This window comes from Neofelis nebulosa, chromosome X, assembly GCF_028018385.1.
Source record: "Neofelis nebulosa isolate mNeoNeb1 chromosome X, mNeoNeb1.pri, whole genome shotgun sequence".
Lineage (NCBI taxonomy): Eukaryota > Metazoa > Chordata > Mammalia > Carnivora > Felidae > Neofelis > Neofelis nebulosa.
In genome coordinates, this window is record NC_080800.1 from 39,258,041 (window position 1) to 39,276,066 (window position 18,026).

The window sequence follows — 18,026 nt, forward strand, 5'->3', positions numbered from 1 at the left end:
CAAACTCACCCCTCCCTAAAAAAAAAAAAAAATCACATGACAGGAGAGGCAACTGAAGGGGGAGGCCAATTCATCCAGGTGTGCTCATTTCTTTTTTTTTTTTTTTTTTAATTTTATTTATTTATTTTGAGAGAGAGACAGCATGAGTGGAGGAGGGGCAGAGAGAGAAGGAGAGGGAGAGAATCCCAAGCAGGCTCGGAGCTGTCAGCACAGAGCCCGATGTGGGGCTGGAACCTACGAAACTGAGATCATGACCTGAGCTGGAATCAGGAGTTGGACGCTTAACCGACCGAGCCACCCAGGTGCCCCTATGTGTGCTCATTTCAGTGGTCAGCTCCACAAAAGAAGGAAAGCGTTTGACCTCCCGTTTCATTTGGAAAATGTAGATGCCCTATGGGAGTCACAGGAATACCATCAGTGGGCATCACCTAAATAGGACCCCCTAGCCCCTTTCCGGGGCCCACAGGTACATGAAAAGCAGTCCCAAAGTAGTCAAGATACAACTGAAAGAAACGCCACCTACCCCGTCCCACTGAGATCTGAGCCGCTGACTCACAAAGCTTGTTTGCTCTTTTTCCCCGTTTAACTTCGGAAAGCCCAAAGAAGATGTTTACGTGATTTTTTTTCCCAAGGAGCCTCTGTCCAAACGGACCTTCCTGAACTGGAATCATCGTATTAAATATTTCCAGACAGACTGGTTTCTTGCCAAACAGAGCTTGATGATGGAGTGGCTGGTTCGTGTTTGCTTTCCACGGTGCTTGCTAGAGCCCGCCAGGAATTGCTGTTGACAAACTCAGTCTTGTTACAGATCGTGATGTCCGCGTATTCCGTGCATACCCCCTGAGCTGTGTCTTCCCTCGGAGAAAACGTCCTGATCAGGAAGAGCCAATCAGAAATTCCGAAATTTTCAAGAGACTTTACAAGTCGCCTTTTACTCAGAGTTGTTCCCCGCCCCGGGTCTTTATGAATAACATTGCCCCCGACTTCCCTAATAATGTTCAAATACATCATTATAACTAACATCGGTTTGCCTCTGCAATCCGCTTGTGCGCTTCGATTTGAAATCAAGAGGCTGAGAGAATCGAGAAGTCTCAATAAAAGCGTTTCCAAGATCCTCATAGAGGTTACCTTTCATTTTTCTTCTTGGATAGTTTAATAAAACCAAAGACTCACTAGACGGGGCAGTTAGCTACAGGAATAATAATAAAACAATGCACAGGGGCACCTGGGCGTCTGACTTCGGCTCGGGTATGAACTCATGGTTCGTGGGTTCGAGCCCCATGTCGGGCTCTGCTGGTGGTGCGGAGCCTGCTGGGGATTCTCTCTCTCCCCTCCCAACCCCCCCCCTCTCAAAATAAATCAATGACCTTTAAAAAAAAAATAAAAACAATGCACTGATGAAGGTTCAGGATATCCTGTGATCCCCAGTCTATCATTTGTATAAATTTGATGTCACGTGGGGAAGGTAATCAAAAACAGGCAAAAAGCTTAGTTAGAGAATGTTGGAGTAAAGCATTCAAGTGACTATAAATATAATAAGTGTTTATAAACATAAATATTAGTATAAAAATATAAGAACATATTTTTTGACTAAGGCAATACCATCGCTTACAAACACACAGGTAAAACAGATGTTCATAGAATTTAAAAGTTGTGAATTTGGGGCGCCTGGGTGGCTCAGTCGGTTAAGCGTCCGACTTCAGCTCAGGTCACGATCTCGCGATATGTGAGTTCGAGCCCCGCGTCGGGCTCTGTGCTGACTGCTCAGAGCCTGGAGCCTGTTTCAGATTCTGTGTCTCCCTCTCTCTCTGACCCTCCCCCGTTCATGCTCTGTCTCTCTCTGTCTCAAAAATAAATAAACGTTAAAAAAAAAAAAAAAAGAAAAAAATTAAAAAAAAAAAAAAAGTTGTGAATTTGCTTTCTGTTCTGAAGTAATTCTTCCAACATTTTCTAATACATTATTGTCAATCTTTAAAAACTGCCTTGGGGGCGCCTGGGTGGCTCAGTCGGTTGAGCGTCTGACTTCAGCTCAGGTCATGATCTCACGGTCCGTGAGTTCGAGCCCCGCATCGGGCTCTGCGCTGACAGCTCAGAGCCTGGAGCCTGCTTCGGATTCTGTGTCTCCCTCTCTCTCTGACGCTCCCCTGTTCATGCTCTGTCTCTGTCTCAAAAATAAATAAACATTAAAAAAAAAATTAAAAAATAAAAATAAAAACTGCCTTGTATAGGTTAAAAACGACCCTGAAGAGTCTAAAGACTTCTTGTCCCTTCATAAAGTGTCGTATTTCCAACCATAAAAGTGTAGGAGCGCCTGTGTGGCTCAAGTCGGTTAAGCGTCTGACTCCTGATTTCAGCTCAGGCCATCATCTCACAGGTTCATGGGATCGAGCCCCACTCTGGGCTCTGCACTGAAAGCTGGAAGCCTGCTTGGGATATTTCTCTCTCTCTCTCTCTCCCTCTCTCTCTCTCTCTGCCCCTTTCCTGCTCCCACTCTCTCTCCCCCTAAATAAATACAGAAGCAAACATTAAAAGAAGTTTCCTTCGGAAGTCAGAGAATCTTTTTTTAAAACATCAAGGCATTTCCATATTTCCTAAAAGACTTGCCGTTAAGGCACAAATTCTCGAAATCAAAAGACCCAGGGGTGGATAGTGTGTCAGAGCGCAAAGAATAACGAGGACCACTCACATCCTCTCCTCACATTAATCCTTTCTCCCCCCCACTAGTAAAACAAAGTGCAGACACTAAATCCAGTCTTCTTCCCTTTTCCACCACCTCAACAGTGCCTCTCTTCCAACATGGGAGAATAAGCCTGATTCTGTTCACGATCTGAGCACCCCCGATTCCCAGTCCACACCTCCAGTCTTGACTTTCTTCCTGAAAATACATCCCAACATGGCGGGCATCACCATACAGATGTCCCAACCACGTTCAAAGGCCTCACGGTCAGAACAAGGATACCCTACCTCTACCCCGAACATTGCTCCCTGCTCCGTGCTTCCAGGCTTTACTACTATATCACCATCTTTTCGACCGACCGCAGAGTGAGCTCTGAGGCGACCTGTTAAGATTCAGATGAAGCAAATTCCTTCTGTTTCTTTTTCTTGGAGAGCTGACAATGACCTACTTTAGATGGTGGTTGGGGGATTAAATGAGATAGTGATAAAGGAGGTACTTTATCAAGGACTTGACAAAGCACCTGTCATTAGACATTCCCCTTCCACACTTTCTATATTTAGTTGTTGGTCAATGCCTATCAACTCTGCCAACCAAACGTCTCTCAGGTCTTTCCTGTGTTTTCTGTTTCCTACTGTCATTGTCCAGGTTTAGACACTGAGCACCTGCTAACCTGAACAACTGCAAAACTCTTGGGCTATAGTCACTCCCTTTCCTCTCCAACCTGCTTACCTGCTAGCTCCAGGAGAGCCAGCACAGTGCCCGGCACAGAGTAGGCATTCGACAAACACTTCTTGGCAATGCTGACTAGCCCCAAGTTCATCATCCGGACGCAATGGAGCTATGTGCCAAGAAAACCTCAATCTCATCAACACTGAAGGAAATCCTTTGCATACTGCCTCATCACGACCTTATACTCAGAGACCCATGGTCCCCAAATTTCTCTGTTTCTCCCCATAGTACCCATCGTGGTATATCAACGGGGAGGCAACGGGCCCAGATAAGTAGTTGGTAAGGAACAAAGTCTCTTCAACATAGGCAGAAATTCGTAAGATGGGTTAAATAAGGGTAAGCAGGGCATGTTATGTGTCAAACACAGAAAGGAGGAGATGGAAGGACCCAGAGATAATTCATTTTCTGTAGGTATTAAATATATATGAGGCACCTGGGCTCTAAATATTCATGACACAACAAATATACAAGAGTCAGTGAATATTCATGAGCACTCAATATTCATGAGGCCTCAATTTGGTCACTCATTCGTTGGTGACACCCATTCTGGCCCCAGGTGTCCTTTCGCCGAGAAACAAACAAACCCCATGACTACAGCTGTGGCCAGGCCCTCTTCTCCCTGGGTCTCTCTGATAGAGGTGTGCTGTGAGCCCAGGGTCCCTTCTGTCTGTGGTCCTCCTTGCTTTTCAACTCTGGTCGTCAAGACTGACGCACCAAAGACAGTGGGACCACGGCCTACCCCGGGATTCAGGCGGAGCGGTCCTCCCACCCACACGTACCTCGTCCTACGTGTGCGAACTGAACTCCTTTCTTTCCCCCTCGCGTCTCACTGTACATTTCGAATTGTTTCCACGCGTCACGTGATGATGCATTTTAATTTGGTCCATGAGGCTTTTGCTCCGTGGCCTCTGGGAGAGCCCGCACGCACACTTCTTGGAGGACAGCGCCGCATCAAGGTAATACCCCCACGTGACACTCTGGCTGCTACGTGGAGAACAGATGGTTGTACCAAAGAATCATGGCTCCTGAGGGGTCAAAGTGGTCTTGGAAGGTCATCTACACTACCACACACACACACATACACACACACACACACACACGACCCCCTCCCATACCTCTACTAAGCTCACGACCCCCTCCCATACCTCTACTAAGCTATCAGTGAAAAATAACCCCTGACCTGCCCCCTATCTATACCAAGGACCAAATACGTGACACCCCTCTCTACCCCCACACCTGACCCTGACCCCCATGTTCTTCCAGAAACATCCCATACAATCTCTGGCAGCTCTCTGCCAGAAAATTATTATTCTTACTGACCTGAATTCTGACCGCCCCCCCCCAGGTCATATCCTTGAGGATACAGAAAATTAGGTCATCCTTCCTCCCCATGGCAGCCCTTCAGATTCCTGAATTCACCAGGCACACCCGAATCTTCCCTTTACAGACAAATATCCCTTTTCACTATTCTGCCTTACACATGACAACTTTTCAGGCCTTTTACCACCATGGTTGCTGCCCCCTGAAGGCATCCAGATCTCAGCACTGTCCCAGGTGAAGGACTCCTAGCACAAGAAGAAATCAGTCACCTCCCTTGATCTCCACCCTACTCTTAATAATGCAGTTTAGGATTAACTCCTCTGGTGGCCACATCACAGAGTTAACTGGCTGAGATGGAGTATGGATAAAGAGGACTGGTACATGGGGGAGGGGAGGGGTGAAGGAACAGCGACCCTCTGCGGAAGAGCCATCAGAGTATGTAGTTAACAGGGATGAGGAGGAAGAGAGGGTGGTTAAAGCAAATGGCTGTGAATTCAAGAAAGAAGAGAGAGAGGTGCCTGGTCGGGGCGGGGGGGGTGCGGGGCGCAGTCGGTTAAGCATCTGATTCTTGATTTCAGCTCAGGTCATGATCTCAGGGCTCAGGAGTTCAAGCTCCGCATCGGGATCCACTCTGACTATGCCGAGCCTACTCGGGACTCTCTCCACCTCTCTCTCTCTCTCTCTCTCTCTCTCTCTGCCCCTGCCCTGCTCACATGTGCTTGCGCGCTCTCAAAATAAATGATGAGATAAGCACTTAAAAGAAAGATAAAGGAAGAAAGAAGAGAGAATACAAATCTGGAAGCGACAGTGGACGAGTCTCCTCTCTTCTCCTTGAAAGTGTTGTGAAGAAGTAATATGATCATAGTAAAGAGACTGAAGACACAGGAGGGTTTACTCATACTGGAGCAGCATGGGAAAGAAAACTAATATACCAAGACTTGTCTTGCTTATTAAGAGCAAGACAAAGGGCCCATGCTGAGGTGGGGGGTGGGAGGGGGCGGAGTAGAAAGCCAGTAAGTCACCATCAATAACCGCAGGCCAATGGCATGTTCATATTCGCGGTCACCAACAAGTCAGACACCGAAGCAGTATATGGCGCCTTTTAAAAAGCCAGAGACGGGGGTGGGGCACCTGGGTGGCTCAGGCGGTCGAGCGTCCGACTTCGGCTCAGGTCACGATCTCGCGGTTCGTGGGTTCGGGCCCCACGTCGGGCTCTGTGCTGACAGCTCGGAGCCTGGGGCCTGCTTCGGAGTCTCTGTCCCCACCCCCCCCCCCCCGTCTCTCTGCCCCTCCCCCACTCATGCTCTGTCTCTCTCTGTCTCTCAAAAGTGAATAAAGATTAAAAAATATATATAAAAACCCAGAGAAGGGCAGTATATAAAGGTGGGAGTTACAAGTCAGAGAACCATAACTCTGCTTTCAATAGGTACCTTGAGGCAGTCCGCTATTTTTCAACTCTGGTTCATTTACTTGAATTGTGTCATCTTCGAGGTAGAAGAGGATTTTATGGCGTCTTATTCTATACTTTTCTTGAGTTTTATCAGGCAATTCATCTTCTAAACAGGCATCAAAAGATAATACCTGTTGGGATCATAATTAGAAGCTAAGAAATGGCAAGAAAATTTTCATCAAAACTGAGAGTCAATACGGCTACTGCTTATATACTTGCTGTTGATGTAAAGCAAAAAGTGGAGAGTTTCACCAAGACATTCCACACATCAGCTCTGCGAACAGATATGCAATCTAGGTTACCATATACAAAGACTGTTATTTTCATCACTGTCTGGTTAGGATAAGGAAACGATACCCAAGCAACAAATCCATCATTCAGCTCTGCTCTAAGCTGAAGCACTATCTGTCGGGTTTCGCAGTGGGATTCTATATGTAAGTTACAGTAGTCCCCCCCCCCCACCACCCCCCACATCGTATCCATGGCTTCGCTTTCTGCAGTTTCAGTGGCCCGCGGTCAGTTGGGTCCAGAGGTAGATGATCCTCCTTCCGCCCTGTGCTGAGGTCGACGGGAGCCCACGACTGCATCCCAATGCCTACATCGCCCACCTCACTTCATCTCATCACGCATGTCTTACCGTCTCGCATCATCGTAAGAAGGGCGAGTACAGCACAATGAGGTATTTTGAGAGCCCGCGTTCGTGTAACTTATTACAGTATGTTGTTAAAATTGTTCTATTATTACTTATTGTTGTTAATCTCTTACGGTGCTTAATTTACAAATTAAACTTTATCATAGGTATGTCACGTGTGTATACGGAAAAAAAAAAAACCCCACTACATATGGTTGAGTGCTACCTGTGGTTTCAGGCATCCACTGGGTGTCTTGGAACATGTACCCTACGGGCAAGGCTGGGGGGAATACTATGTAGACAAACTAATATATTTTCTGAATATTCTTTCAATAGGAAGATGTGAAATTCTTACAGCGCACCGGAGATCCCACCTCAAACTTCTCCAGGAACTTCAAAGAGCCTAGCTCAATGCCAAACAGTCTCATCTTACACTGTGTATGTGTTGGTGCGGGGGTCCCCCCCCTAAGGAATGTGGTGAGAAAAGACCTCAAGATAAGGGAAGGCAACCTGGCTATGTGTGTACGTGACATTCCTCACGACTCTGTATGTCTGTACATGACATCCCTCATGACCCTGTAACGTGAGACCCTGCCCCCCGCCCCCGCCAATCAGACTGTATGTCTATATGTTACCCATATATGGAGACAAAGAAGTAGAAAACGTATAAAATGCTACACCACGCGGCATTCGGGGCTCAGTCTTTCAGGCACAATCCCTGTGAGCCCATGCCAGCAAGATCAAAATTGCTTCCTGGAAAGAAAAGCCTCAGTGTCACGACTTTCTGTGCGAGCATCCTGCTACAACGTGGGGAGGGGAGTGCTGGAGAGGGACTCAGGTGGGAGAGGTGGATTCTATAGTACTTACTGTAAAAATCAGAGATCGTCAAAAATGCTCTTGAAAATTCCTTAACCATTCTGGAACACTGGGCCTCTCGGTAAGTATAACACAGCCCATTTTTCTTCCATGATGAAGCAGACAAATGACTGCCTCTTCAGCTGAAGGCCCATTGAAATACCTTCCTTATTAGGCTCAGGTGCCATGTTGTACGAACAATACGTATGTTCAACCCTTGGAATCACTCTCAACGTGGCAACCTGATCACACATGGAGGAAGACGTGGTCACTGAGGACAACTGAGGGGCCAGGAGATTCAGGCTACCATTTCAAGCTTGCCCTGGGACACGTGCTCCTTGAGAGCTCAATTTTAATATTCCCTCCGGTCTCAAGTTAATTGTGTATATGATGTGACAGTGTGGTAATCCAACATGGACAATATGATATATACGACTGAGTCTGTTAGGTGAAATCTACCCTTCTAAAGGTGGTCAGTTACTCTAATTAGGAATATATGTTCCGGGAGAGTTTAGCAAATTTTTATCAGAAGCCCACACTTCAGAAGGGGCTGACAAAATGTCTCAGTAGCTTATCTTTGATCAACACAAGACACTTTGTTCATTACCGTAAAGGATGTTAGAGAGGAGCTGTAGTGAATTAAGTGATTCTATTCAAAATGAATGGATCCTTTGCAAGTATTGCCGAGGCACTGTCTTTACTGGAACAGGTTCTAGAAATCTGGTGTACCTGGAGATCTCCAACCTTTCAAAATGGCACCTTTGGCTTCATTCCAGAATGGTCCTATGTTCAACTGCTTTCCTGGAAAATTCACCCGGCCTGCCTCCAGTTGGAAGGTTAGCTAAACTCACTTCTAGAATACGGTCATATTTGTGTTGATTGAACATTTCTGGTAAGATGCTGTTGGATGGGTATAGGGTTTCCTTCTGGCGTGATGCAAATGTCTTGGAATTAGAAGTGATGGTTATGCAACACTGTAAATATACTAGATGGCACTAAATTGCACCCTTTAAATGGGCTAATGGTTAGGGCATGTGGGTGGCTCAGTCAGCTAAGCACCCAACTTCAGCTCAGGTCATGATCTCGCGGTTTGTGGGTTCAAGCCCTGCATCAGGCTCTCTGCTGTCAACACAGAGCCTGCTTCAGATCCTCTGTCCCCCTCTCTCTGCCCCTCCCTTACCCCTGCACGCACACACTCTCCCTCTCAAAAATAAACCCCAGAAAGGGGTCCCGTATCTCAGGGGTTCTGAAACCCAGCCGAGAGCCAAATGGAAGGCACAGGAGAACTGTGACACGGTGCCTGCTGGCTGCCCTCCCTATTTTGTGATGGCTACCTGAACACCATGGTGTGAGACACCCAGTCCGGGGAGAAGAGACTGGGGTGACGCCATTTTTCCCCCGCAACACCAACACGGTGGGACTTCAGGAAGCAGCACAGCGCCCCCCAGTGGAGGTGGGACAGGCTTACACCAAACCCAGCCCTTCCGGGCCTGGTAACTGCTTATTTACTGGAGTGACACTGACTGACCCAACACAGCCGACCTCTCCTCCAGACCAGCACAGCCACCACCCCCCAAGAACCAACAGATGACTCGTTCTTTTTCTTTCTTCCCTCTTTTTTTTTCTTTCGAAACCAGGCTCATAGTTTCTGATTTGGTCTTTGTCAATTCTCATTATATACATATATATATATTTTTTTTATCCTATTCTGTCTCCATGTTTTCTCTTTCTTCTTTATTTCTCTTTCTCTGGAATTAGCCCTATAGGTATTTGATTCTCTTTTGTTTTCTTTCCTCCTCTTTCTTTTTTTCTCTTTTTATGGGATCAGGCTCCATACACACATACCTTTTTTTTTTTCTTTTTTTTCTATTCCAGGGTTACTTCAACAAACAAATCAAAGCACACCTAGTTAAAGGTCCAACCACCACCACTACGAGCAAGGAGGAGGTCTGCAGAGGACCGAACAGTGGGAAAGAGCAGCCAAAAACGCAACAACAGAACGCACACAACATACACCAGAAACACTTCCTGGAGTCCCAGACCGTGGACTGTGCAGGACCCCTTTTTAATACAGTGGTACTCACAGGTGCAGGACACATAATGAGCCTTTACAACATGCAAAAGACGAAAACTTAGCCAAAACAACAAGACGGGAATTCTCCCCAAAAGAAAGGTCAAGAAGAAATCACAGCCAGAGAATTGTTGAAAACAGATATAAACAATATACCTGAATAAGAATTTGGAATAACAGTCATAAGACTAATAGCTGGGCCTGAAAAAAGCAAAGAAGACACCAGAGAAACCCTTGCTGCAGAGGTCAAAGACCTAAGAACTAGTCACGATGAATTAAAAAATACTATAACTTAGAGGCAAAATAAACTAGATACAGTGACAGTTAGGATGGAAGAAGCAGGAAATAGGTGAAACAGAAGATAAAATCATGGAAAATAATGAAGCTGAAAAAAAGAGGGAAAGGAAATTATTAGATCACAAGGGGAGAATTAGAGAACTAAGTGATTCCATGAAACAAAACACTATCTGTATCCTAGGAGTCCCAGAAGAAGAGCGAGAAAAAGGGCAGAAGGTTTATGTGGACAAATTATAGCTGAGAACTTCCCTAATCTGGGGAAGGAAAACAGGCATCTAAGTCCAAAGGACACAGATAACTCCTGTCAAAATCCGCAAAAACAGATCAACATGATGACACATTATAGTGAAACTGGCAAAATACAAAGATAGAGAATTCTGAAAGGAGTTAGAGACAAAAGGTCCTTAACCTACAAGGGTGGACACATAAAGTTAGTAGCAGACCTGTCCCGTGGAACTTGGCAGGCTAGAAGGGAGTAGCAGGAAATATTCAATGTGCTGAATAGGAAAAATATGCAGCCACGAATCCTTTATCCAGCAAGGCCGTCATTCAGAATAAAAGAGAAAGATCTTCCCAAACAAAAACTAAAGGAGTTAATAATGACCACTAAACCAGCCCCGTAAGAAATTCTAAGGGGTCTTTCTCAGTGGAAAGCAGCAAAGACTACAAAGGACCAGAGAACATCAACACAAACAAGAAATGTACAGATAACACAATGGCACTAAATTCAAATCTTTCATAATCACTCTGAATGTAAATGGACTAAATGCCCCACTCAGAAGACATAGGTTATCAGAATGAATTTAAAAAAAAATAAGATCCATCTATATGTTGCTATAAGAGACTCATTTTAGATCTGAGGACACCTGCAGATTGAAAGTGAGGGGATAGAGAACCATCTATCATGATAATGGACAGCAAAAGAAAGCTGGAGTAGCCATACTTATATCAGACAAATGAGACTTTAACACAAAGACTGTAACAAGAAATGCAAAAGGGCATTATATCATAATTAAGGGGTCCATCCATCAAGAAGAACTAACAATTGTAAACATTTATGCCTTCAACTTAAAACACCCAAATAGATAAATCAATCACAAACATAAGCAAAGTTATTGATAATAATACCATAATTGTAGGAGACTGTAATACTCCACTTAGAGCAATGGACACATCATCTAAGCAGAAAATCAACAAGGAAACAACGGCTCTGAATGACACATTGGACCAGATGGACTTAACAGATATATTCAGAACATTTCATCCTAAAGCAGCAGAATGCACATTCTTCTTGAGTGCACATGGAACATTCTCCAGAATAGACCACACATTGTATCACAAAACAGCCCTCAACAGGTACAAAAAGACAGAGATCATACCATGCATATTTTCAGATCACAACACTATGAAACTTGAAGTCAACCACAAGAAAAAATTTGGAAAGCCCTCAAATACATGGAGGTTACAGAACATCCTACTAAAGAATGAATGGGTTAACGAGGAAATTAAAGAAGAAATTTTAAAAATACAAGGAAACAAATGAAAATGAAAACACAACAGTCCATACCTTTTGGGATGTAGCAAAGGCAGTCCTAAGAGGAAAATATATTGCAATTCAGGCCTATCTCAAGAAGCAAGAAAGGTCCCAAATACACAACACAAACTTGCACCTAAAGGAGCTAGAAAAGGAACAGCAAATAAAGCCCAAAGCCAGCAGAAGAAGGGAAATAATAAAGATTGGAACAGAAATAAATGATACAGAATCCAAAAATACAGTAAAACAGATCAGTGAAGGAGCACTTGGGTGGCTCAGTCGATTAGGCATTTGACTTCGGCTCAGGTCATGATCTCACTGTTCGTAGGTATGAGCCCCTTGTCGGGCTCTGTGCTGACAGCTCCGAGCCTGGATCCTGCTTCAGATTCTGTGTCTCCCTCTCTCTCTGCCCCTCCCCAGCTCATGCTCTCTTTCTCAAAAATAAACAAACATTGAAAAAATTAAAAACAGCAGAACAGATCAATGAAACTAAGAGCTGGTGTTTTGAAAGAATAAACAAAATTGATAAGCCCCTAGCCAGATTTATCAAAAAGAAAAGAGAAAGGGCCCAAATAGACAAAATCCCGAACAAAAGAAGAGAGATCACAACCAATACCACAGAAATACAAACAATTATAAGAGAATCCTATGAAAAATGATATGTTAACAAACTGGACAATCTGGAAGAAATGGACAAATCCCTAGACTGTCACACACTACCATCACTCAAATGGGAAGAAATAGAAAATTTGAACAGGCCCATAACCAGGAAAGAAATTGAATCAGTTATCAAAAGTCTCCCCAAAAATAAGAGTCCTGGGCCAGATGGCTTCCCAGGGGAAGTCTACCAGACAATTTAATGAAGAGTTAATAACTATTCTTCTCAAACTGTTCCAAAGAATAGAAATGGAAGGAAAGCTTCCAAACTCAATTCTATGAAGCCAGCATTACCTTGAGTCCAAAACCAGATAAAGACTCCAGTATAAAGAAAAATTCCAGGCCAATATCTCCGACGAACATGGATGCAAAAGTTCTCAACAAGATACTAGCAAATTGAATTCAATAGTATATTAAAATAATTATTCATCGTGATCAAGTGGGATTCATTCCTGGGCTGCAGGGCTGGTTCAATATCCGCACATCAATCAACGTGATACATCACATTAATAGAAGAAAGGATAGAACCATATGATCCTGTCAATCGGTGCAAGAAAAGCATTTGACAAAATACAGCATCAAGACAGTCGGGATAGAAGGAACATATATTAACATCGTACAAGCCATGTATAAAAGGCCCACAGCTACTATCATCCTCAATGGGGAAAAACTGAGGGCTTTCCCATGACGTCAGGAACATGACAGGGATGTCCACTCTCACCGCTGTTCAACATAGTACGGCAAGTCCTAGCCTCAGCAATCAGACAACAAAAAGCTGTAATCATCAAGACAGTATGGTATTGGCACAAAAACAGATCTATAGGTCAACACAATGGGAGAAGCTATTTGCAAATGACATATCAGATAAAGGGTTAGTATCCAAAATCTATGAAGAACTTACCAAACTCAACACCTAAAAAAACAAGAAATGCAGCAAAGAAATAAGACATGAACAGACACTTTGCCAAAGAAGACACATCCAGATGGCCAACAGACACATGAAAAGATGCTCATCACTCCTCATCAGGGAAATACACATCAAAACCACACGGAGATACCACCCCAGAATGGCTGTCAGAATGGCTAACACGAACAACTCAGGCAACGACAGATGTTGGCGAGGATGCAGAGAACGTGGATCTCTTTTGCATTGTTGGTGGCAACGCAAGCTGGTGCAGCCGCTCTGGAAAACAGTGCGGAGGTTCCTCAAAAAGTTAAAAATAGAAGTACCCTATGACCCAGCAATAGCACTACTAGGAATTTATCCAAAAGATACAAAAATGCTGATTCAAAGTGGTACACACACCCCAATGTTTATAGCAGTGCTATCAACTATAGCCAAATTATGGAAAGAGCCTAAATGTCCATCGACCGAAAAATAGGGAAAGAAGTGATGTGTGTGTATATACATATATGTGTATGTATATATATGTACATATATATGTACGTACATATACATATATGTATATATACATAGAGAGAGAGGGGGAGGGGAGAGAGAGAGGGGGAGGGGAGGGGTGGGAGAGAGAGAGAGAGAGAGAGAGAGAGAATACTACTCAGCAATGAAAAGGAATGAAATCTTGCCATTTGCACCAACATGGATGGAACTGGAGAGTATTATGCTAAGTGAAACAAGTCAGAGAGAGATATCATATGATTTCACTCATATGTAGGATTTAAGAAACACAACAGATGAACATGAGGGAAGGGAAGGAAAAAAAAGCAGAGAGGCAAACCATAAAAGACTCTTAAATACAGAGAACAAACTGAGGGTTGCTGCAGGGCATGGAGGGAATGGGTTAAGTGGGTGATGGGATTCAAGGAGGGCATTTTTGGAAATGAGCACTGGGTATCATATTTAAGAGATGAATCACTGGGTTCTACTCCTGAAGCCAAAACTACACAGGATGTTATCTAACGTGAATTTAAATTAAAAAGAAAAGTTAAAAAAAAAAAAATAAAGATGTTAGACACTGAATTGAGGTTGACATACTAAAACGGTAAATTCTAGGCATGCCTGGGTGGCTCTGTCAGTTAAGCATCCGACTTCAGCTCAAGTCATGATCTCCCAGTTCATGGGTTGGAGCCCCACGTCGGGCTCTGTGCTGACAGCTCAGAGCCTGGAGCCTGCTTCAGATTCTGTCTCCTTCTCTCGCTCTCTGCCCCTCCCTTACTTGTGCTCACTCGCTCTCAAAAAGAAACTTAAAATGGTAAATTCTGTGTTATATGGACTACATCTCGATAAAAAATAAAAAATAAAAAAAAAAGGAAAGGGGAAAACGATGTCGGAAGACCCAGAAGGACAAGAGAGCTGGAGTTTCGTTGAGCTTCCAGTAAAGGTAGGGAGAGGGGGCAGAATATGACGCCCCAGAAGGTACCACTTTGGATATGTGGAGTATTTGGACCCGAAAACAACTGGGTTCCAGCAGACTCGGGGAGAATTTTTTTACCTGTCCCTTACCTGCCTACGAGAAGTTAGATAGGGACCCTGTACCGGGAAGGGAGCCATTACCAGAGAGAACTTTTCTATCAGGAAGACGTATTGGCGTGGCATGGTAAATATTCGCTGACCAGACATTCGTTCTTCACATCTTCCCATCAAACGGCTTCCTCCTCTTTGAAGTCTCAGACCCCTACACCCTTTACCTTAGCTCTGGATAGAATGTCAGTCTCAATTATCTGACCGCCTCTGTGTCTTAGTGGGGCTCCCAGAGGCATGTAAGTAAATTTGTGTTTCTCCTGTTCATCTGTCTTATGGCAGTTTTTTTTTTTTTTTAATTTTTTTTTCAACGTTTTTAATTTATTTTTGGGACAGAGAGAGACAGAGCATGAACGGGGGAGGGGCAGAGACAGAGGGAGACACAGAAGCGGAAACAGGCTCCAGGCTCTGAGCCATCAGCCCAGAGCCTGACGCGGGGCTCGAACTCACGGACCGCGAGATCGTGACCTGGCTGAAGTCGGACGCTTAACCGACTGCGCCACCCAGGCGCCCCTGTCTTATGGCAGTTTAATTAGACCAGCCAAAGAACCTAGAGGGGAAGAAGGGCAACGTTTTCTGCCCCTTCAGGATTCAATCTGAAACTTTTTTTTTTTTTTTTTTTTTTTTGGCTTTGTAGTTGGGTATGAAAGCATGGCGATATAAAATTCATCACTCTCACCTACCTCTGTGCATTGACTGCTATCGGTAGGAGTTTGTGACTGAGCAAAGGGACACAGATCAGTTGACCACACGTCATTTATGTAATCATTGAATATCGGGCAAATAATACATTACAAGAGAATGAAGGATGCTAAATAAAAATGAAGAGAAAAGAAAAGATAGTATTTTAGGCCGGGCTTCAATAGGAGAGGGAGAGACTGATAGGTCATGTTCTGGTCCTCTGAGACTCCAGCATGCAAGTGAAGGACAGTAGAATTCGTCACTCCAAAATATGCCTCTTTGGTATAAGAACTATTTTAGAGTGGTTTGTTGTTGTTGTTGTTGTTGTTGTTGTTTGGGTTTGCGGGGTTTTGTTTTTTTGTTTTTACACACAGCAAACACAGGAGTACCTCTGGAAATAGAGAAGTTACCTTTCTGGAAGACCTGTACCTGTATAAGGGAAATCTCCATTTGTAAGGGCATCCAAAGAGATCTCTAGAACTTCTTATCACTGGAGAAGACAACAACTTAAATCTGCATAACAACCTCACTTTAACAGCGCCTTTCCTGGTAACCTCCCAACGGACTCCCCACCCCAAACACCTTTTATCTTTTAGCTGGAGGTGGTATTTAAGGTGGTGGCTTGGGACATTTGGGGGAGTTACTCAGTCTTCCTGGGTCTCTCCCACGTATACATTTTATTAAGCTTCTGTTTGTTTTCCTCCCGTTCGTCTTTTTTATTACGGCGGGATCTCAGCTGAGAATCTAGACCCGTCCTATTTTCCTCCCCTACAAAAGGTAGGGAGCAAGTCAGAGTGGTAGAGACAGAAAGACAGAAAAGGAAGAGAGAAAAATGTCACCTGTAGCAAAGTAGAATACAAGGGAAGAGACACCAAACAGACCAAAAGTGATCTCACAAAGATAAAAGACCTAATCACAAAGGAACCTGAGGTACCAGAGGATCCAAAGAGAATGTCCTAAAATGAAAACTGCCAGAAATAACAATTTATGGAAACGTAATTATGATACAAGCTTTCATCATAATTGATGACGTCCAACAAAGATTAGATAAATAAGGTCCTAGAGGATGTAAATAGGTAAATGGCTGTAATTGTCTTGAAAATGGGATGTAAATATCATTCGGCAGGGACATGTGATCTTTAGCTCCGCAGCAGGCTTCTGCCAGCCCTACTGTGTTATACAAGGTTACCTGCCTGATCCCCGAGGCAATCTGAACATTTGAGGCTAGCCTACAGGATATAAAATCTGAAATCAATTAGCTTTAAATAATAGCGTGGGATTTCTTCATTATAAAGGAACATTTTTAATCGGTTAGTATTCCTGAAATTAGCATCGTCTTACAATTATAAAGGCAAAAGAAACTGGAGGCCATCAGTTTGATGGAAGGTGTGAATGTAGCCTTGTGGGGAAGGAGTTAATCCTATTTTCATGTCAGTTGAGCTATTTACTTTGCATGCGTGTCCCGAGGAGCTGGATTTTAACATCGATTTGGATTCCTAATTTCCACTTTAAATTGTTTTCAAAATGATTACTGTCTGACACATGAAATAATTGTGTGCAGAAGACTGTCCATCACGGGCTAGGCAATGCAATCCTGAGACAAAAGCAAAAGCAAAATCTCCCTGAATAAATCTGCGAATTGTTTAAAGACTATGAGGGTGGTGCGACCGATGCATGAGTCATCAAGTCTGTATTTCTCAGAAACTAAATAGCTAAGCGTCCAAAATTTACAGCTGCATTTTCTAGAGATGCTGTCGGGAAAGACATGAAAGTCCAGTAATATTCAATGAGGCTCAACATTCTATAAAGAGATCAGCATCACTAATGTAAGTTTTAAATGTTTAGGTTCCATTTGATGAGAAAGGCTCAGACTCAAATTGTACTGAAGAAGAAGGTATATGTGACCACTAAGGATCAATGCATACAATTACAAGTGGGTAGACAATACAAATTTCTGTACATTTAAATTTTTTTAAATGTTTTTATTTACTTTTGAGACAGAGAGAGACAGAGCATGAGCAGGCGAGGGGCAGAGAGGGGAAGACACAGAATCCGAAGCGGGCTCCAGGCTCTGAGCGGTCAGCACTGAGCCCGACGCGAGGCTCGAACTCACGGAGAGAGAGATCATGACCTGAGCTGAAGTCGGACGCTCAACCGACTGAGCCACCCAGGCGCCCCCAAATTTCTGTACGTTTAATGTGTTGTTGATCCTTCCTGAAAAAGCTGTTAAGTCAGTGATTTCTTTTATGAATATAGAGCCCTAGAATTAAGGAAATAAACCATAGGAGAGTTTCTATCGCATATAGAGGATGGCTCCCCTATTCACGACAATTGTACAGTTCTAGAAATTTATCACGCGAAGGGGAGGAGAACGTGACATCCCAAAATACTCTTCTTTGGCATAAGAGTTACCTCGAACTGATTCTTTTTAAGAAACAGCTGACCTAGGAGAAGCTCTGAAATCCAAGTAAAAGTGACCGTTTGGTTTTTGTTTCTAAGGTGTTTTTGTTTTTTTTAAAATAAAAGTTTGTTTATTTTGAGAGAGACAGAAACAGCGCAAGTAGGGGAGGGGTAGAGAGAGGAGGAGAGAGAGAATCCCACGCAGGGTCTGTGCTATCAGCACAGAGCCCGATGCAGGGCTTGAA

The 18,026-nt window shown here is 43.8% G+C and overlaps 1 protein-coding gene across 1 annotated transcript in view; it reads right to left on the reverse strand.

Moving 5' to 3' along the window:
• The window catches only part of EFHC2 (EF-hand domain containing 2), a 204,501-nt gene that overhangs the window by 120,776 nt on the left and 65,699 nt on the right, over window positions 1-18,026 (reverse strand). Inside the window, exon 3 of the mRNA XM_058714481.1 lies at window positions 6,157-6,307. Within this exon, the coding sequence (XP_058570464.1) occupies window positions 6,157-6,307 (151 nt within the window). The remainder of the gene's footprint in view (window positions 1-6,156; window positions 6,308-18,026) is intronic.